The following is a 21,288-nucleotide window of genomic DNA, read 5'->3' as shown; positions in this document are numbered from 1 at the left end:
CTTATTGGAGCATTTCTTATTGTCATTGTGTGTATTACCATAAAGGTGCGTCTCATCGGTCCGAGACGTTTTAGAGAACTAACGACTCATCGGATGTGTTTCCTGCTAATTAGGTGTTAGCATGCTGACCCGCCGCGCTAACATGCTAAATGTGGTGCCTTCTATGGCTACCTAGCCTCTATGCTATCGTTAGCATAGTCCTCACAGGCAAGTGGAATGCAGTTAGCATTTAGCTTGAATTATTAATATTAATTGCATTAATGGGTACCCCCCCTCCCCCTCCCCCTCCCCCCCGAACCAAAAGAACACACTGGTCAGCGAGTTGTTTTCTCTTTTATTTCTTGTTGGTGCAGAGCAGAAAAGTACATTTACAGCCAAAGTCTTTTCTACGCCGCTGCAATTCACCCAAAAGGCTTTGCCGTTATGTTTCCATGAGTACGTAAGCGTTCAGTATAACTGCATAGAGAGCAACGGTTACCAGTGTGAGTCACATGACGCTGTAGCTGTGGGTGCTTTCACATAACAAAATGTTTGTTAATTTTAACACTATGTACATTCATTAAGAATGAAAATTCTTCATTTGGATATTTTTTTTGCATGACCCTCTGTATTTTTGTCAGGGAATGATACATATATTTAATAACATGTATAAACAGAAGCGAGTTTGTTTGTTCTTTACTTTTCCACAATTTTGTTGGAACCAATCAAAATGTTATTTTGATCGAAGGTACAGATCGTAGTGGCCATTTTTGATATAACTAAATCGTGGAAATCATGTAAAGGGACGAAAATGAGAGTGAATGTACAGTCAGGACAAATATATTTAATAGATTAAAAACCAAAACTTAGTGTTAAGTTCGGTAGAAGAAAGAGACACTGAATGGTAAAAAATAACAGATACTAAATTAGACTATTGCTAGAGAAGGAAATGCAGCCGTAACTCTTTTTGAGTACACCATGAGTATAATCCACGACACGCGGAGTCGCAAAATAAAATCTAACTATACAGTAAATCCAAAGAAACATCACAATGAAAAATACAATAAATTCACTTGCATGTAAAATTAAACTAAGAGTCACAGTTCCACAACCTTCAAATGTTTCCCACGTGAAAACACTAAAGTAAATGTATTCCGATCAAAAGTGCCTCAGTAGACATTCTAACACTTCGGGATGGTTCCTGTAACAGCGCGACTAGTGTCGGGTTCGGTTTAGTTAACAAAGGTCACTTGGTTGCTTCCACACTAAATGCCAGTGCTCAGGTCTGCATGAAATATCCAATCCAACATTTTGTGGAAAACAAGCATCGACGGTGATATTTCCATGCAGTATTACTTAAAAACTACCTAAAGCAAATATGTTGTTTTTCAATTGACTTGCTGGATCCGAAACCCAAACAGTGATTGTCCAATCAGAAACAAGAGCGTGTTCACTGCTAGCACACAGGCCGCGTAGTATTGGGGTAATATTAAGAGTTTTAAACGGTAGCAGCTCTGTCCTGGTCTTTGTTGGATGTTCAAACTGTGACCCGGCAACGTGGCCCAATGGAAGTGTCATGGTTGCTAAGCGCACCAGGAGAGCTTTCATCTTTGGGGGGGGAGGGATACAAACAAGTATGTGAGCTAAGTAGCCAAACAAGACCTTTTACACGCTGGGGGCTTTTTTGAGCAAATAAAATGCAAATCGAACGCAATGTTTGAAGTGGTAAAGTGCATATTTAAAATCTAACTTTTTTTTTATAGAGGCTAAAAAGATTGATCTGGAAACAATGAAAATTAGCTGACTAGCGACAGCCGGTCAAACCTCGATGCCCAGTGGGCTGTTTAGTCTGGTTTTCTTCACGAGGAGCAATATTTAAAATGCAAAACATGTGGTTGTAGCATGGAACAGTTTGCTGCTACTATTAGCATTTCTGGTGAAATCTGTTATATACTGCTACTGTAGTGGCTAGCTAGGCGGCTAGCTCATTGCCGCTGTTATCCATCAGGGTGGAAAGAGGAATGCTAATCGTGACAGATGGCGCCGAGCAAATAAAAGCTCTTAAGGTGTCGCGAATCCGTCCGTTTGAGACGCGTGATGCGGGATGCGTCCGTGAATCCAAACCAACAGAAATTTGGAAACGAACGCGTCACGCGCCAAAGCGGCCAAACCCAAAAGTGGAAATGAGTGCAGGACGATTGTATTGTTTAAGGACACACTGCTACTTAATATTGCAGGATGTTTTGCTCAATAACAACGTGTGGGTGTCCGTTAAAAGAGACGTTTTGATGTGCTTGAACACGTAGTGCCTGGACATGGGACAGTTCGCCCAGCAGAGAAACGCGACGTGAGGACACAGAGTGCACACTTCTTCCCTTTGTTACAGGTGCATCCAGACAGTGGCCATAAAATGAGTATATGTGTCTAACTGAAAAGGTTTGATTGGACTCAGCTCTCCCAACAATTTCTCTTTAACAAAGTAAAATTGCACATTTTGTCTAAGCGAGCAACTCACTACGACAATAGCAGTAGGCACTTGTGCCAAATAGCCCAGTAACACCAAAGAAAACATTACCACGGTTTCACATGTTTCCTTCAGTGCAACAATGAAATATAGTATAATAAGAATGTAAAAGTAAGTTTAAAAAAAAGCCGTAGGGTTACCTGGCTGCTAAGCAACGATTTCCCAGGCTTATGAAGCGTGGTTGGAATGTCTTTTTGGCTAAATAAGAAGTGCTGATGTCAATACCTAATGTGTAAACTACACAGCGAGTCAGCAGAAATCCAAACGGGTTGATAGAGAGTCACAGAATTATTAGTTGGGAAGCCACCAAGAACCAGACCTAAAAGCAATGAAGATACCCGATGTTTTAACGTTTAACCAGCCCCCCCCCCCCAACTAAAAGGAACCTCTTCTCATACTTGGAAATACCACATAATCGGATTTGGTCTGAAGGAAATCCCAAATACGACAATTGCAAAAAAAAAAAAAAGAAAATCTGACAAGAAGAAAGCTTCTAATATCTACAAGTGTAGATATCACTCCGACCTGTCGATCAATTTCACGATCACACCAGTAAACAGTAGGAGACAGCGCCCGGTTACCGGCACGTCGAGGTCTATATATAATATACATATCCAGCGACTGACCGCTTTTCGCGAGCAGCAATCTAGCAAGAGCGGTTCACATTTTGGTTATTTCCAACCGAGCGTTTCCACAATGGGAATGAGCAATACAGACACATTGATGCAATGTCAACACTTCCAATCCAGCTGCAGCTCCTCCCCGAGCAACCCTTGTGTTAGTGATATGGTCCCACCCAGGCAGAAGCGGAGGGCAGCGATGGAGGTTAGTACAGGTTAGGGGGGTTTTTTGTATTTTGTGTTTGTTTTTCAGGGGAGGGGGAGGAGCAGTGTAAACTTCGAACGGCAATGGTCTTCTTTTTTTTAGGGTAAGGGGTGTACCTTTTAAGCACCGCGTGATCAAGTTTTGGCATTTGGTCAACACACCAACAGTAGCCAGCAGATATCCCCCCCCCCTCCCCCCCTGCAGGAGGAAAGCGCAGAGGGTGGAGTCTCTCTCGGTCTTGCATGTTCAGGTCCCGTCCAACGGCGTGGCTCCATTACACCGCCCAGATCTTCTTCTGCTGGAAGTAGGCGTCAAATCTGGCCTGGGCATACTCCTACGACACGGGAATAGATATGAGCGCAAACGCACGTCGCACTGGACGATGTTTGGACGGAAAACACTGGTTTCTTTCACGAAATTCGTTCCTGTTGTCGCTGCTGATTTTGAAGGTCACCGCGGGGAGTTTTGAGTTTCAAGGTCAAAGAACGCTCGTGATGAAAGTGTCACGTCCTGGTTTGTTTTCGTCTCAGCTGCATGTTTTCTAACTCGCCTGTCCCTTCATTACCCTCGCCGGGTTCTCCTTCAGAGGAACGCCGTCTGACCTGCAGCACAATTTCCGCTGGAAAGTTGTTTTTCCAGCCTTCCTGAATTAGCCCGATATCTTCTGACCACTCAGAAGGCTCTTCAGCACTTCCTGTCACCGTTCACACGCTGTCACACGCCGTGCTCACAGCTACGAGAGGCCTCTTGAGGTCCCGGGAATCGAACCTCCGGCTGAAGACTCGGGAGAGCGTTTAATGGGAGACTACTGAACGAGGCCATGTCACGATATTACAATCACAGTCCTCCTTAGCAATACCACACAATGCACTATAGCAAAGCAACCACAGACGGTTTTATGTGCTACATTATTGCACATTTATATATGCTGGTAAAGTATTAATAAAGACAAGCCAAGACAAATTCCTTGTATGTTTGACATATTTTGGCTAATAAATGTTTCCTGATTCCTGATCCTGAAGTATTTACAGCATACGGTGGATAACAACGTCGGAGCGATACAAAATAATCCTGTTATGTCGTTAAGATGTGAAAGGGTTGTGTTGTCCTTCTGTGGACGGACTGTTGGACAACCACTAAAGCTGCCCAGAAGGCACGGTGACATCGACAAGCTTCAGTCAATATTGACACTGAATAACCGTCCGACGCGGAAGAGTTTGTCTTCAGCTGCCGCTGATTAGCCGGTTAGCGTGCTAATTTGGCCTCGCCGCGGGGTTTGTGTCAGGCAAACGTCTTTTTTAAAGGCTAGAACTTTACTCACCAGGTAGCCAAACTTGATGGTGGACAGCCGAGCCTGGATGGTGGACCACAAGCCCCAGAAGAAGTGTGACGCCAGGGAGAACCTAGAGCGGGGGGGGGTAAAAAAAAAACCCAAAATCACCACTTTGTTTCCACCTGTCCGGGACGTGGACGTGCGTCGGCGGCGCTCACCTGTTGACCTCCACGTGCAGCTGCTCCATCAGCTCCAGCTGCTCCCCCTCGCTCAGGCCGCCGAACCCCCGGTGGGACTCGCGCAGGTAGCTCCGGATGAAGTGCAGCTGCGTAGAGACACACACACGCGAGACGAGTCAGAACGCCGGCGATAACGCGGCGGCGGGTGGCGTGTGCGTGGCGCCCACCTGCTGGGCCTTCGAGGGGTACGCCTGAGCGTCCACTTTGAAGAAGGGGCTCTCCTCGCAGCTGTAGTCGTACATCCACTCGCAGAAGTGGTTGCCGATGTCGAATCCCCTGCGAGGGGAGCAGAGAGACGCCGATGAATGAAAAGCTCCGGACCGAAGGCCGTTTATTTCCTTCAGTGACGTCCGATGGAGGAGATTTAATTCGGCAAACAGGGAGTCGGTTCCCCTCAAAGAAACCGGGGGATTTTGCCGTTTGCACTAAAAATAATCTGGAATAATCATCTGGAATAAATTGGCGTTCGTCATTCCATCCAAAATATGCTACAGTTTGAGTTGGTTTCTGTCTAGTTTGCTATCATGCTAAAAAAATACCTACTATTTGCTTCAGTTTCAAATATTTTATTTAATATGTTATATTATATGCGCATATTTTAATGATTATTAGGATAATATATTGGGTCAAAATTATTTTAGCCACAATAATAATAATAATACAATAATAAGCCACTTTATGCTTAATATTTAAACTTCTTTAATATTTTAAATTTTTAACTTTAACTTTATTCCCTTGTTTTATACGAACCCATCGCATTAGCATTTCATTTTACTTTATTTTATTACTTGTGCACTGCTGTCTTGTTGTCCTTCCTTGTATGTTTGACATATTTTGGCAATAAATGTTTCCTGATTCCTGAATAATTGGGGGAGAACAATCGGCCGCATGTTGCCAGAGAGGCCCGTGAAGTGAAAACGCCTCCACCATTGAAGAATCGCAGTGACGACGTGAGATTTTGAGCGGGACGAACAGCACGGATACCAAGAGGCGGGAATCCCAAAAATCCTCCCGCTGCTCTCGGGGGATTCTCACGAATCGCAATTGTCCCTTTTTTCCGTTTCCACGTCCAGCTACCTCCATCCACTGAGACGAACACACTGTGTGTGTTCTTCCTGCTCTCGTGCTTTGTACGTCTGCGTGGTGGGCCGGTCCATGCGTCCAGCGCCACAGGAGGCGGCGGTGGGACGTGGGGGAGTGTTTCGGTGTGGCGTGTTCATGGAGGGGGAGGGACATGCAGGCCCACGATCCCGTTGGTCTATTCCAGGGGTGCAAACTCGTCAGGGATGAAAAAAGGTGACAAAGATCCGAACCCCCTCGGCGAATAAATATATATATATATATATATATATATATATAGAGAGAGAGATTTTTTGAATAGATTTCGCTTTGGACGAACAGAATAAATATTAGCAATTCGCTAACATTACATTGGTATCAGAGTAAGCCTTTGATTTCCCATTATTTATTTTAGGATTTTTTAATGTGAAGGTAAGGGAGGTACATTTTTCGGCGTTTTCTCGCTTAAGATTTTTCAAAAGTTCCCAAGGAAATAGACGCTGTATTATCCGACAACAACCGTCTGACATTTAGCACGTTAGCCTACGTTAGACAGACGGACGTTCTCGCAGCTAGGCAGCTATAGACCCCAACATGACATGATGACACGAGTTGTAAAAAATATTTATGACAGCTCGCGTTCGCAGATTACTTGGAGGACCGGACCCCCCCCAAAAAAAACCAAAAATCACACAAATGACCTATTTTGAAACAAAAAAACGGCAAATTTCGCCGAAAGCTGACAAGTTTGCACCCCTGCATTCCTAGGTTCCTGCACCACCCCTCTCCTCCAGGCCTCCACCTCCACCCTGCGCCTCGTCACTGGCTCCATTCCACAGATCAGCTGCAGGGAATGTTTCAACACGGGCGTCGAGCTCAAAAGCTTCATTGAATGTCCCTCGACTAGACGTCGCCGGACGCACCGCGAGCCAGACGAAGAGGCGCTTTGTGCTGCTGTTGGTGTGGATGACCCCGCCCCCCCCGGAGATCCGTGTCATTCAAACGGCTTCTCTCTGCACATGCACGGCCACAGCAGCCACTGTCTTTCTCCGAAGGACCTCTAGAGAATCTCACTTCTGCAACTGTGGAGGAACCGGCTGAACCACTGCGTCCTCCCTTTGAAACGGGGGGACGCGAACAGCGAGGAGGCACGTGCCTCGTTAATCAAAGTCTTAAGTTACAGTGTAGCAAAAAGTAGAAATAGGGAAACACAGAATTCAATTGGAGGGTATTTGGCTCAGACGTCAGATTAAGTAGTAAAGTGAAATGTTGGTAGGAGAAGAGAGCAGTCATTTCCTCGTGAGCTGTGAAGTGAAAGATTACGTTGTGGCTGCACAGACAGAACCGCGGCGTCGAGCCCGTGAGCTCTGCGGCGCCTCCTCACCTGTAGTTGTAGCTGCTGTACTCAAAGTCGATCAGCATGAGCTTCTGCTTGTCGGAGCTCCGGCCGCGCTTCAGCAGCAGCACGTTTCCTGAGGAAAAAGCAACGCGCGATGCACAAAGTCAGCTCCCGTGAAACGGAATCGCCGGCGCGGGGGCCGGGGGGACGGGGGGGGGGGGCGGGGGGCTTTCCGCGTGCACGCGTTGTACCTTCTTGACAGTCGTTGTGGCAGAAGACAACGGGAGAGCGCGTGGACTCCAGAAGAGACCTGAGCACAAAGACAGAGGAGGATCGAGCTTATATTACATATTGCATTATATTATATATGTGTGTGTGTGTGTGTGTGTGTGTGTGTGTGTGTGTGTGTGTGTGAACACACTTGAGCATTTCCATCTCCTTCGGCAGGTCGTAGCCCAGCAGGCGGTTGAAGCGGCGCAGCTCAGACTCTCTGGTGAACTTCAGCCTCATGACCTGGCTCAGGTACCTGTGGAGAGACACACACACACACAGACACACACATGAACCCTTTCCCCCCAAAAACACGTGTGCGCCGCCACGCGGGGGTCGGCGCGTTCTCTGAATACGCTTTAGGGTCAACGTGAACTACTTGATGAGCACGACGTGACAATAAATGAGAATCCCACAACCCGCAAATACTCAATCAATTGATTACCAATTATGAAAGCAAACATCTAAACTTGAAGAACGAAAGTGACGGGGGCGTGAGAGGGGGGGTTGCCATGACGAGGAGTCATTCTTAAAAAGTCCCGTGACAGCATCGTTTCATCATGCAGCGTTATTTAAGCTGCGTTGTCGCCAACTAAAAGTTTCTGCACAATTCAAGCGACACAAAATGAGCAAATAAACGACCATAAACAGAAATAAATGAGTCTCACAGATGCAAAAAGCCGAACCGGGGCTCATTTGAAGCCTTCACCTAATAGAATGTAAAAAAACCTTTTACAAAATTACTACACAAAACAAAACATACATGAGAGAAAAAACACTAAATATTCGTGTGTCGCGGGCCGGTCAGACCCAAATCACTCACTTGTCCATAGTCCCAAAGAGCCACTTGGGCTCCTTGTTGAAGGGCATCCTCATGGCGTGAAACTGGGCCATCTTCTCGGCGACCTCGGCGGAGATGCCGGCGTCGGCGAGCTCACGCGTGTCCAGCTTGCGACTCTGTGGACGCGGCAGCATCAGTCGGTCAGATTTGATTCTTATCATGGTTTAATACAGTGTTCATTCGAGCTGCACTCGACTGCTTTGGTCTGGTGGGATCGCCGTCGCTCCACGCACAGTTGTCCCGTCTTTCACAGTTGACCCGAGTGCTAAATGAGGTCGGCCGAGGTCAAACGGATCCTCGTCCGGGAGTAGAAGGTACAATAGTGCGACACCGAGCGGATGTTTCGTGGTTCTTTCGTTTGTCGTCAATGGTCAGTTAATTAACCGGAGTGTCGATCAAAAAACAAGTTTGATTTAATATTTCTTCTTTCTTAAAAATCAATCAAACGCTGCTAGTCGGATCATCAGCAAAAGCACCGGACCGACTCGCTGTCGTTCGTTTTAATTTTAGTTTCGGGTTACTTACAGGGACGTACTGCTCCAGGCGGCCCTGGGGGAAGATGCCGTAGAGTTTGGGCCCCAGCTCCCTCTCCGCCAAAATGGCGAACATCACGCTCTCCAGCACCATGGCCTCCGCGCCCTGAACACACACACACACACACACGGCGGTGAAGAAAGGCGGCAGCTCAGGCATTTCATCGGATTGTGAGGGACGCGGCGTCTGGAAACAACCTTTTTTCCAACCTTTTATCGATTTAGTTTGGGAAAAAACGCCGTAAATTGTACAACCAACCCACTGAAACGGTTCGACGAGGAACATTCGTTTCGTGTGGATTTCAGCGGTGCGGTTTGGTGGAATTCGCCGTTGCCTCCCAGCGGGGAGAGAGCACGTGTGTGTGTGTGCGTGTGTGTTAGTGTGTGTGTGTGTGCGTGGAGTACCGATACAGGACCGAATGGAGCCGGACGGGTCGGCTTGAGGGAGGTGAAAAGCTGTGGTTGGGGGTTCGTGGGCCTCTCTGCCTTTTATCTCAAGAGACACACAAAAGGTCTCACACACACACACACACACACACACACACACACAAGCTCCGAGTCCACGGTTGGCTCAAGGTCGCCTGGGGAAAAAAAAGCTCCTCTCCCACCAAGCACGAGCCCGGCAGCCCGAATGGCCCCTGATTCGCTGCATTGTGTGGAGAAGACGGACGGCCCCCGGGCTTCGCCACACACAGGCGGCGGAGCCGAGGGGGGAGATTTAAGGGGGGGGGGGAGATTTAAACTGTGGGAACCTGGAACGCTGGCTGGTGGGAGCAACGTCTTGGGACCGGGGGGGTTGTTTTACCAGTAAGGAGGTAAACTAGCTGAGACATCCTTCATATTTCTCCACACGTTCCTGCAACGGATCAGCGACCGAATTGTTTCACCTCGTCCCAGGACGGACAGCAGGGGGGGTCTCGGCGGGAGGAGGGCCCCCGGCTCGAATAAGTTAAGTGTTTTAAGTGGCGAAAATGACCTTCAGATAAGCCCGGCGCTTTGGAGCTCTGCAGGGGTGTTGTTTTTGGTTTTTGTGTGGCAGGAGGCAGCAGGAATGTGCTCCGTGCTCGAGCCGTCCAGCAGGAAGCGCCGACCCCCCCCAGGGAGACAACGCCGGCCCGCTCTGATGTTCGCCTTTCCCAAAACAAAAAAAACCTCTACAGAGCCACTCGATACCAACGGCTCCCTCCCAGGATCAGGATTGAGACGCGTTGACCTCAAAACGCAAAGTCTCTATTTCTGTCCACCAGGTCGATACATTTAAATTATTATTATTAACATCCGAAACATAATTGAGTAAATATTTGGGGAAAGGGGCAATAGTCACGGTCATAATGTCAATGGGGGGTTTATTTTTGTCATAAATCCACCAGCTGCAACTGACCTAGCTAGCAACCAGCTAGCCATTAGCCACCTAGCAATATACACACAAGCTATTTCTGCAGACGCAACCTCTTTTCTACATTTTTCACCCAAATATTCTGGCCACTTGCTTTCACGTTGCACCTCCATCGTCGGGGAGGAAGCGCCGCGTGGGCGTGCGGCCCCGACGCCCCCACTCCGCAGCCCCTCCTCCGCTGACCCACTTTAAACGCCATGTGCGTTTGTTTTAGCGCTCTGTTTGATTTGTCGTCTTCTTCTTCTTCTTCTACCCGCTCAAAAGTTAATCATCGACAGCTGTTGACAAAGCACAGACGCATCGCCCCCCCCCCCCCCCCCCCCCCCCCCTCCAAGAGAGCTCCCAACCCCCTCCCTTTTTGAATGGCGAGGAGCCGCCCCGGTCCGACGTGGTCTCACGCCGGCCCTCCTGGAGCCGCCAGGCAGGTGCAGTGTGCGCTGACAACATGCTTATCTGCTCGGTTGTTTGTGTCAGCTAACCCGTTGTGGGGGGGGGGGGGGGTTTGAATCACGGTCCAAAGGCCGCATCCAACCCATCCAACATCGACACGAGCCGCTGTGACGCGTTTATCTAACCGCTGTCAAAGACCAGCGATAAGGGGGCTCGAAATAAACAGGGTCCGGTTGTGAAACAACCACTAAAATACTGACGCAAACAATCCGGCGGAAAACTACCGAGTCCTGAGCGACGTCCGACGCGCTCGTTGTGCCGCCGCGTGTCACTGCCGCCGAGCTCGAGGGGCGGGAGGCCAGAGCCAACGGGGCAGATGACCTCGCCTCCGTCAGGGGTCGCGGCGGGGGGAGGAAATCGCTTCTAGGCCAACGGTGGTGGGGCGGGAGGAGGGAGGGGGGCGAGATTCCTCCCAGAAAGCGTCTCTGCTTCTAAACGTTTCGTTGTCCTTGGACGTATTACAGTTAAATTCATTTCATATGACTCACTTAGTTCAGTAAAACCCATCGTGGTGAATAAGGTAAATAATAAAGAGAATTATTTATAATCATCAATATGCAAATCGGCGGCGACTCACCTGGAAGAGATTTTCTTTGTTTGACTGTCGAGAATCCCCTTTGTTACAGGACATCTGTGAGCAGAAGAGAGAAGAGCGAATCCGTGAATACGGGCGTTCGTGAACATCCACAGCCAGCCGCGACCCCGCCGGGCCGACAGGACGCCGCTTTTGGGAGGGGGGGGATTATAGCACTTCTATAGCCAAGTACTAAACCCGTTGTTTGGTGTGGGACGTCCCACTGTGGGAAGGGCGCGCACGCAGTCGGTATCAGTGCGTGTGGTCCAACGTAGAACATGCATTTAGTGGAGACCCCCCCACCCCCGCCCCGCCGCCCCGCCGCCGCCGCCGCGGGCACTAGACCTCACCGGCCTGCAAGTGGTCACTATAAACTACACGACGCGTCTTTCATCAACGCGTTGAATAAAAACGCCGTCCCGATGGAATCCTGAGGAGCTCAAGTCACCTCTGACAACTGTGGCCGTGAAGCCAGATTGATTTAAACGTATTTATTTTAGATGCTCAACACCCGAACATGCTGCTCGCATATCTTCCTCGCCGAGAAACGCTGAGTCGGGCCCGCGTTTTTAATCATTGGCAGCGGCGGCGGCGGCACTCAGGGGCTCCTGAGTCGCAGCGGCGCGACCGTCCCGGGTGGAGACGGCTGCGGTTGCCGTGGTGAAGGACACTTTGGCTCTCTGTCAGGACGCCCCGCGGCAATAAAAGCCCCGCGTTGCCCTTCATGACACGGGCTTTAGTTAATGCTTAATGCAGGATTTCAAGGCTGAGAGAGCAGCGGGACGCGGGCGCCACGTGCGCTGGTTTTGACCTCCTGTTGCTCGACGGCGGGTGACTCGTAGCCGCTTCGGCTTTATACGCTACACCCGAGACAGTAGCGCCAGATCACCTTCACGCCTCTATGACCACAACAAACAAACAATGACGCGGACTTTTTTTTTTTTTTTAGCCCGTTTTGGAGTCGCGGGGCAGGTTTTTTTTTTTTTTTTTTTTGGGTAGAAAAAAGGAGACAGAAAGGAGGCGTTTCTTGGCGCTGCTTCCCGCGTCAACTGTGTGTATTACGTCTTTGTTATTTGGCTGAGATTTCAGGGATCTCATACTGTACCGTGTTTTTTGGTGGGTTCACCTGGGAACAAGAGTACCCAGGAGGGCACGCTCCTTTGGGAAGCCTACGGCAAAGAACACATGCATGTACAGCCATGGGGGTACATCATCATGTACAACAATGGCTAACACGCGCACACACACACACACACACACACGTACATAAGCATATGAGCTGCAGACACACGCGCAGTCACGCACACAACAAGCTCTGGCGGCGACACATCACACAGTCGTATGTTCAAGCTTCCTCGTTTGTTTACGTAAATCATCAGCTCACATTGACCTCTGACCTCTGACGAGTCATCTCTGTGATAGAAGACAAACATTTCTACAGGGAGAAAAGAGCCCGGCCTACTCGCTCTTCTTCTTCTTCTTCTTCTTATTCTTCTGCGCGGCGCGAACGACGCGGCGCTTTAAAAAAAAAAAAAAACACGGCGCGGTGAGAAATGCGGCCCCCACCTGCAGGATGGCCCCGTAGAGGCGCAGCAGGACGCTCCGGGGCTCGTCCCCGACAGTGTCCAGGCCGTCGGGGAGGCTGCACAGGAAGAGCTTGTTGCTCAGACCGCCCCTGTGGGACGGAGGAGACACCGTGGAGAGGTGGGACACTGTTACAGATATGGCTTCAGACAACAACAACAACAAAACAAGAAGAAGAAGAAGAAGAAGAGAGGCCTCCGGGTCTCAGAGGGTGATGGGACTATAATAACAGCGTCACATTACCTCGCTCGACTAATGCCTGTAATCCCTTAATCCCTTACATAAATTGTTTTCATAGGTCTGGAGGACCAAAATAGGCCACTTGGTAAGAATTAAAGCGGCGCCTTTTATAGTTGTTAGCAATGTTGCTTTAATGAAATTGCAGCTTCATTAAAAAAAATATATATATACACACATACGTATTTTTTTCTGTTTTATTTAACTGCCACGTCGTTAGTGGTCCCAGAAAAGCATTTTTAAAAAAGGAGGCCCGTTTGAACTGAGCTCCATCCAGAACCACAGAGGCCCGCGGCGGACGTCAGCATCCTTCCGCCCGCTCGACGAGCTTCCACCCCGGGACGCCGGAGCCGGCGGGGGGGCCCCCCCTTCGTTACCTTATGACGGCGATGCGGAACTCGTCCTCGGCCACGCTCTTCCACGCGCCGTGCAGGAACTCCCGGCACCACAGATGCGCCTGGCGGCGGGCGTCCGGGTCGGGCCGGTCGGCCCCGTCCGGCTCCCCGCCGCAGTCCTCCTCGGTGGCGGGCTGGACCTGCAGCGCGTTCTCGGTCACCAGGATGTCCAGCGACAGCGAGGGCGAGGACGAAACCCCGTTGATGAATTTAGTTTTCATGTCGGTCCTCGATAGAGGGGGGGAAAGCTTCTGGGTGGATCGCCCCCGGATGGAGGAGCGGGCGGATGTTCAGCCTCTCGCTCGTGTCGCAGTCGAGGATTTATCTCAGTTATTCGGTCCTCGCTGTGAATGTGCGAAGGAAATAGTGGGTGTTTCTTTGTCTCTTTTTTTTGTTGTTGTTGTCCTTCTGTGTGTTCGTTGGTAGAAGGCAAAGTGTCTCTGTGGCGTCGCTGAGAAGGTAACGGGGGGACGCGCTGCGCGAGTCACGGGTAAAGGGGGGAGGAATGAATAGAGTATGAAGGACGCGCCGCTTTACGAGGAGGGGCGGGAGGGGCGGGACGGTACGAGCCACGTGACACTTCCCGGCCCCGCCCCTTCGGGTGATTGGCTGGCTTTGACACCGCCCCTCTGGACCAAAACAAACCCGACAGCGACCATCCGACAGACCGCGCACGAATCCTGGCGTTGAGATATTTTAGTACAGTTTCAAAGTTAGCCCCAGTTTGATCACTTTTAACAGTTATAAACGCGTATGTATAATAACAATGTATGGCGAGACAAGTGTTTTTGTCGGATCATTTGATATATATATTTCATTTTATTCTTTAGAATTATATTTAAATGATCATTTCGATTAACTCAATATTAATACCGCAAGCGCATCATTGGTGTTTTTTTTGCACAATTATGTTATTTGCTAAATATTATCCCTCAATTGTGGCATTGAACGCCGCACGGGGCTCGTGTCGTGACGCGAGGTAGAACAAAAGAATGGAGACCCCCCCAGGGGGGGCTCAGGGCGTTTTTATGTCGACAACGGTGCCATGCGAACATCAAATGTTCTCCCCTCACGTCGTGTCACAGAGGCGGAAGAATGTGAAGAGGTTGAAGCGTGCCATGCAGAAAAAGCCCCCCCCCCCCCCCCCCCCCTCCCAGCTGGAGGCGGGCAGGAGGGTCATTTGGCCGGACTGAACGTTTTATTGTGCCGTCGCACTAAGGATACATCCATATGGTGGTCAAAAATGACTCAAGCGTAAATACGTAAAGAAATATAGGCGAACAGAAATGTAGAAATAAATATATGATATCTATTTGTTTATATGTAAATATTCAGCATTTATTTATTCATTTATTCATAGATTATTTATTTATCAGGAATCAGGAAACATTTATTGCCAAAATATGTCAAACATACAAGGAATTTGTCTTGACGGTTGGTGCGTGACAGTAGACAGTGTAGACAACAGGACAGCAGTGCACAAGTAATAAATAAATAAAGCAAAATGAAATGCTAATGCAATGGGTTGGTAAAAAAAAAAAAAGAATAAGGCTATGGGTTAGTATAAAACAAGGGAATAAAGTTAAAGGTAAACATTTAAAATATTAAAAAAGTTTGAATATTAAGCATAAAGTGCACTAGCGATCAAGTAACAAAGTGACGACAAAGTGATAATTAACATGCAGACCTGTGTGTGGGGGTATCAGCCAGAGGAGGCTACATGAAAGCCTCACCCTTCAACTGCCAGCAACCTCCCCTCTTTTTTTTATTACATACTGCAATGCCATCTACTCACCACAAAATGGGTAGACTCATGCATATAAATAAATATAAAAAAGCAAAATAATTTGAATTAGAATACTTTTCTTGTACCTCTGCCACACAATAACACACTAAATTATATGTATACATGCATTTAAAATCTGAGTCCTTTGAATGGTTTGTGAGGCAGGAATTTGAACTATGACAGAAATAGATGCGCAGAACAACAAAACGGAGAAAATCAAGTCAGGACGGACAAAAGAAAATCGTATTTACGATGATATGATAAAACATATATTAAAAACAACAACAATGACCAACAATAAAATGAGAAATAAAACAAAAATACAGTCAACTGTTCTTATCTGTTGTGTTTAAAATGAAGAAACGCCAGACGGACAAAAGACATCGCGGATCGAAAAGTTAAAATCAAAAGTATTTAATAAAGGACAGGGTGTTGTGTTAAAGAGAACATCTCTTTAACACAATCTGGTCTCTGCAATCAACAGGCCCCAGGGCCCATTGACCCCCCATAGTGACTGTCTGTTGCCTCCACCAGCCAACTGGAGAACCCTGGTTGACTACAGGCGTTTATACAGTTCAGTAAAGGTGTGAAAGTCAGTGTCCACACCTCTGGGAGGCGTCTTCTGGTGGGTTCAAACTCTGATTTCGAATGTCTCTCAGTCCATATCAGTTGTACTGCATGCATGCATTCCAGTAAATACAATCACAGCTGTGCATTGGTATTATTCTTTTGATTACAGTTTCAAGAGTACAGTGGTTTTACAATATTGTCATTACTTTATTGATTAAACAGCTCCAGAATCATGGCTGTATTCTGGTGTACGCTACATGCATTTTATTAATTATTGAACCGGGTCATCAGTTTATTTCTAATATCATACAAATGAATAAACGCGGTATGGACGTGCGTGGACTGGAGGATTGTAGCGACAAGATACTGTACAGTGTGTCGGATACAGTGACAGATGACACTGTTGGTCACAATTAGAATCTATAACGCAATATTCTGTTGTAAAAGGGTGGAAGTGTTCATCAGAGGGACGGCCGTGTTGTGGTGTAATAATGATAATAATAATAATAATAATGTAATAATGGCTCCCTTTGGTGATATATAAACTGTACTAAACAGCAGGAAAAGAGCATTTGTGTTATGAGCCACCGGCAGAGAGCGCTCGCGAGATCTCTGCGCGAGATCTTTAAATAAACTCGTAAAAACGCGGTCTGCAGTTCTGTGGGGGTTCGTGTTTTCAAAGCTCCGCTAAAACACTCTAAATACGCTATTTGCAGTGAACAGAAGGCGATTGCTCTTCTCAACGCGTTACTTTCAAACATTACCTCCGCCCCTCCGCGCGACGCCATGGTGCAAAACGCCAGACCCGACGCACGTTGATGACGCGATCATCACGAGCCACAAAAAAAAAAAAACAACACCAGAACAAAGCTTTTGTAGGCGGACAATATAATGAATATGGTTCTTTTGTGGCTTTTTAAACCTCTGGGTTTTGATGTGTTGCTTTACGTGGTCTTATGTCTTCGGATATAGGGACGTTTAAAAAACGACCAACTTATGTATTCAGCTTTAATGTTGTACCCCTTTGTCTCTTTGTCTGCTAACGTTAGCTTTTAGCGGCGTAGCTTTCTATTGACGGGGGACGGAGGGGCTCCTTTGACCCAACAGGTTAAAGACACGACCTTTGCCTCAATAACGGTGAGAGGTGACAGTCTCTCACAGAACGCTGGCGTTAAACGCAACGCGGGTGTCCGAATGAGTCCGTTGGTTATGACAGAAGCCAGAACGTGAGTGACAGGAGACATGACGGACGCAAATACCGACGAGTCACTCATTAACTGAATAGATGAGAGCGCCACAGGTGCACGTTTAATTTGTTTCAACGGGGAAAACGTCGAAAAAGTGGCTCATTGGTCACTGACTGCGACTAAAGCTTGTTTGCAGGCGGGACGTCTTCGACTCATTGACCTTTGAACTGTCCCCACGTGATACCAAGTTGAGTTTATTTCAGTTTACCCCTTCAAACCGAACAGCAATTCCATTGGCCACATACCAACCGATGAGTATGTGTCATTTATTTCATCTAAGACTTTACATCTCGCATTATTTCCCGTTTTCTTTTTACGTATTTCTTCTATCTCAACAGAATTCCCAGAAAATAGATGTTTATGGAAATCCAGACCACAAGACCGCCTGACCTCCACCAATGTCCACCGACATCGTTTCGTCACCTCGCGTCATGTCGCCGCGGAAGAGACCCCTGGTCCCTGTGAGCCGCCGGCGGAAAGCGGCAGACAGCCACTTCCCTTTCAACCATCTGCCCATTGAGTGCCAGCTGCACGTCCTGTGCTTCCTGAACGAGGTGGACAAATGCAGCTGCGCCCTGGTTTGCTCGAGCTGGAGCCGCCTCGTCCGCTCGTGGAAGCTGTGGCGGGTGGCGGACTATTCCCGCCGCGGGGTCTTCCACCTGGCCCAGCAGGGGCTGCTGGTCTCCAACCGCGAGTTTGAGAGGTGGAAGGCCTGGGTGCACCACTACACCCATCACCTCATCTCACGGAGGGCCAGCCTGCTCACGCTGAAGGCCAGCTTCGACCTCGGGGATCGCTGCAACAAGTGGTGCGAGCTGTTGAGCCGCCTGCTGGACAACGTCCAGTGCAGAGACCTCAGCCACCTGGACCTCAACTGGACGTTTACTCTGCTGGAGCCGCTGGACCTCCGGGTCCACGCCAGCTCCAGTTCGCACCAGGACTACGTTACAAAGATGGACCAGGTAACTATTTTTACTCAGTGCAGGAAGTGAAAAATGACATTGTGAGATGCACAAATGTGTTGATATTTTCTTCTGTAATGAAAAGCTTGTCACTTCCCGTGTGACCAAATGTCGAGGCTCGATACCAACGGAGGCAAACAATGACATTTTTGCACATTTGCACAATGCAAAATATTCCAGCTACTCAAAAGTGAGTATTTACTGCATCAAATTGCGTTGTTGTGATGTTTCATAGACTAAACACTGAATAAAGAAAACATTAGTTTGGGTTGGACTGCAATCAGATCCATGGTCCTACGATTGACACCATCGTTGTGGGGCTTCTGTTGAGTCGGAACTTTGAAACCGCATGTTCAAAACTGACGCGTTGAGCCAAATAAAGACTCGTACGACATTGTCAACTTATCAATCATTGCTTTAATCAAAGCGCTTAAAGTCTTCCGATTACCAGAGACCGGCCCATACGTTTCTTTGGAATTAATTATTTAGCATGAAAAAAGGATCAAATTTGAATAATGGGGTAGAAAAGATGTTAGTCAACTAAGAACCGAACAATTTAGTCCTGTAATTATTAAATATAACCTGTCCCTGGATAAGTTGCATGAAAGGGAAATATTAAAATATAAGTTAAACACTTTTTTTTTTCTCCTATGATTGACACAGGAGACATTAAATATCGAGGTTTCATGTTATACTGTATTCAATTGTGATGATGATGATTAAGTTAGTAGTAATAGTACTTGTGGTATCAGTTGTATGACACATAATAGTAAGTTTACACTAGTATTAAGTGAATAATAATAATAATACTTTTCCTGCACAAGTCTGCACAACACTGCACAAGTCTCCTGTGTAGTGTATAGAAAGCAAAGTTCAGATTGAGCTTGCTGCGTCGCCATGGCGACACATTTGCCATTAACACACCTTCATCACAGCAGCAGCAGACTTCAGCCGTCGATGCTGTCATAGTGTCACTTGTGAGTTAGAGCTACGGCTCAAAGTGTGTGTGCTACAAATGAAGGCTGTGGCTCGGTGACGCCGTGCTAGCAGAGCTATCGGGATCTCGTCACACAGCAAAATGCAATGTTGCCACGTGGAAAGATTATTTGGGGGGGGGGGGGGGGGGGGGGGGAACGCTTATTCTCATCAAGCAAATGCATCAAAGTCAGTCTGTGTGAACTCTAAACTATGGAGAGTTGTGTGAGAAGCAAAAAGCACTGTAGTATTGCTGCTAAAAAATACAACTAATGTCCATGTGAGTGACTATTCCAGAGCTCTGTTGGGGCGACGGAGCTTGGTAACCACGGCAACATGTCTCTTGTTACACACAGCTTTGCTTTGATCCCACAGGTGACCAGTTTCCAGGGGCTGCTGACCAAACTCACCCTCCGCTGCCCGCGCGTCTCCAAGATGCGGCTGCACTTCGACTGGTCGGACGAGTCCGTGTCGCTGCTCACCCGGTTCCAGCAGCTGCGGGTCCTGGAGCTCAAATACTTCTGGGTGTTTAAAGGGGTGACCCCGACGACGCTGCAGTCCCTCGCCAAGTCCCTGCCCAACCTGAGGTCGCTGACTTTGCAGATCCTGGTGCCGCTCCGGAACCTGGGCGTCTCGTACACCCTGGAGTCCCCGTCGCTGGAGTTCCTGGACGTGTCGCCCAGCCGGGGCCTGGTCTTCTCCCGTCTGCAACTGCCGGCCCTGCGCGAGCTCCGTGCCACGAGGATTGTGCGCGGCATCACTCTGGACCGCAGGACCAGGCTGAGGATCCAGAGCCGGTGGCCCTGCCTGTACCGCGTCCTCCAGGAGGGGACGCCCAAGCTCCAGGCCCTCAACAGCGAGCGGCTGCTCCCCACGTGGAGGGAGGGCGGCTACGGGGAGCTGTCGGCCATCCTGGAGCAGTCGTGTTACTGCATCCAGCATCAGGACAGCTGGCTGTGGTAGACGGCGCTAAGACTTGAACTGAGGATCATTCCATCGCCGCGGTCCTGAGGACGGATGGCAAATAAGTTTGTCCCCGCCTGACTGAGCGTGTTCCCACGGGGACAAAAAAAAGTGAAATGAAAAGGATGCATGTTTTTTTTTTTTTTTTCCATTCTGTTTTTCTTTACAACAGCAGAGGTGCTACGTGCTGATTGCACCGTGTCGTGCTGACGTGGACACATTTCCACCAGACGTCTCTACGCTACGAAAAGACAACAACAAAAAACACTTACCCGAGTCAAGTGACTCCCGTGTCCGGTGTAATGGCACCTGGAGCTGTGGATGTTGCATTTTAAACAAGTTTATTATTCTTTACCAACGCCTACACGTAACTAACTTACTTGTATCAGATCGATATTGGCAGATACACAAGTTTTAGTATCAGACTGGGTATTAAGAAGGTGTACGCAGGAGCCGCCTCTGGTTCTCCTCTTCTGTGCAGTTCTGTTTTTTAATCTGCAGAGGTCCTTGTTGTCAGACATTTGCCCTTCCAAGGTCCTCCAACTGAAACTTTACAAGTGCATTAGTGACCCATTACAGAGATTCTGATCATTTCAGTCAAGACGCTCGTGTGTCTCAGAACGCATTAATGTATATGTGAGATTTTGCTGATGATGTATATTTTTTTGAGTGTGCAGGATTTCACTTCTTCATAAACAACTGTGTTCCATCTTAACTGGCATTCCCGTGTGTGTGTGTGTGTGTGTTTGTGTAAACCCGCCTCGCAATGAGGACAAGCGTCTTTACATTTGCTAGAAGAATCACGCCTCCGAATCCCCGCGAGTGGAAGGCCGTGGTCTTCAGACAGTTGTTGGAACAACTGGGATGTCCCCTGTACCTGGCTAATGTCTGGCTGCCTGAGTTAGCCAGATCATTTCCGGCGAAATCACCATAGCAACACATCCAGAACCTTGAACCTGCTCCAGCGCAAGCTAACTTAATTTAGCCGGATGAGCTTTTCATAATAGGCTTTGGGCTTGTTTTTATCTCCTTGTTCTGGGTGGTGATAGTTCATTGGATGATGCATTCCATGAAACCTCCTGCCAGCAGGCGCATTTAACCAAATGTCTGATCTGATTGATAGCGGCGATGAGGCACTTAAAATGAGCCTACACACCTTCATTATCATCTCCTGCTCTCCTGCTCCTGAAAAATGTGCCTGTTGGACTGTTCAGGCTTTCAGGGATCAGCTCTTCCCCCCTCCTGAAGTGGGGTGTGCATGCGTATC

General features: G+C 48.2%; 2 protein-coding genes across 2 annotated transcripts; one reads left to right on the top strand and one right to left on the bottom strand.

Annotated features, from left to right (window-relative positions):
- Nucleotides 1-317: 317 nt before the first annotated feature.
- On the bottom strand, nucleotides 318-14,127 carry LOC144390780 (choline kinase alpha-like). Its single transcript, XM_078097170.1, has 12 exons — nucleotides 13,501-14,127; nucleotides 12,869-12,977; nucleotides 11,306-11,359; nucleotides 8,875-8,988; nucleotides 8,332-8,465; nucleotides 7,660-7,764; nucleotides 7,490-7,548; nucleotides 7,284-7,371; nucleotides 5,008-5,116; nucleotides 4,820-4,926; nucleotides 4,650-4,731; nucleotides 318-3,662 (listed from the first exon to the last, which is right to left on the bottom strand). The coding sequence occupies exons 1-12, from the start codon at nucleotides 13,737-13,739 to the stop codon at nucleotides 3,603-3,605; spliced, it is 1,260 nt and encodes a 419-aa protein (XP_077953296.1). The 5' UTR covers nucleotides 13,740-14,127; the 3' UTR covers nucleotides 318-3,602.
- Nucleotides 14,128-16,683: 2,556 nt separating this feature from the next.
- LOC144390781 (uncharacterized) lies at nucleotides 16,684-20,736 on the top strand. Its single transcript, XM_078097171.1, has 3 exons — nucleotides 16,684-17,376; nucleotides 17,460-18,083; nucleotides 19,434-20,736. The coding sequence occupies exons 2-3, from the start codon at nucleotides 17,520-17,522 to the stop codon at nucleotides 20,019-20,021; spliced, it is 1,152 nt and encodes a 383-aa protein (XP_077953297.1). The 5' UTR covers nucleotides 16,684-17,376; nucleotides 17,460-17,519; the 3' UTR covers nucleotides 20,022-20,736.
- The last annotated feature ends 552 nt before the right edge of the window (nucleotides 20,737-21,288 follow it).

This window comes from Gasterosteus aculeatus, chromosome Y (genome assembly GCF_964276395.1).
Source record: "Gasterosteus aculeatus chromosome Y, fGasAcu3.hap1.1, whole genome shotgun sequence".
Taxonomy (NCBI): Eukaryota; Metazoa; Chordata; class Actinopteri; order Perciformes; family Gasterosteidae; genus Gasterosteus; species Gasterosteus aculeatus.
Note: the sequence above shows the minus strand (reverse complement) of the source record. Positions and strands in the feature narration are given on the sequence as shown.

What these genes read in the sequence shown, in the direction of transcription:
- LOC144390780 (XM_078097170.1), bottom strand. Translation starts at nt 13,739, where the DNA reads ATGAAAACTAAATTCATCAACGGGGTTTCGTCCTCGCCCTCGCTGTCG. An exon ending in CTCTTTGGGACTATGGACAA is followed by an intron (nt 7,765 to 8,331) that starts GTGAGTGATTTG and finishes GTCTCTCCACAG; the next exon opens with GTACCTGAGCCAGGTCATGA. An exon ending in ACCCCTCGAAGGCCCAGCAG is followed by an intron (nt 4,927 to 5,007) that starts GTGGGCGCCACG and finishes GTCTCTACGCAG; the next exon opens with CTGCACTTCATCCGGAGCTA.
- LOC144390781 (XM_078097171.1), top strand. Translation starts at nt 17,520, where the DNA reads ATGTCCACCGACATCGTTTCGTCACCTCGCGTCATGTCGCCGCGGAAG. An exon ending in ACGTTACAAAGATGGACCAG is followed by an intron (nt 18,084 to 19,433) that starts GTAACTATTTTT and finishes TTGATCCCACAG; the next exon opens with GTGACCAGTTTCCAGGGGCT.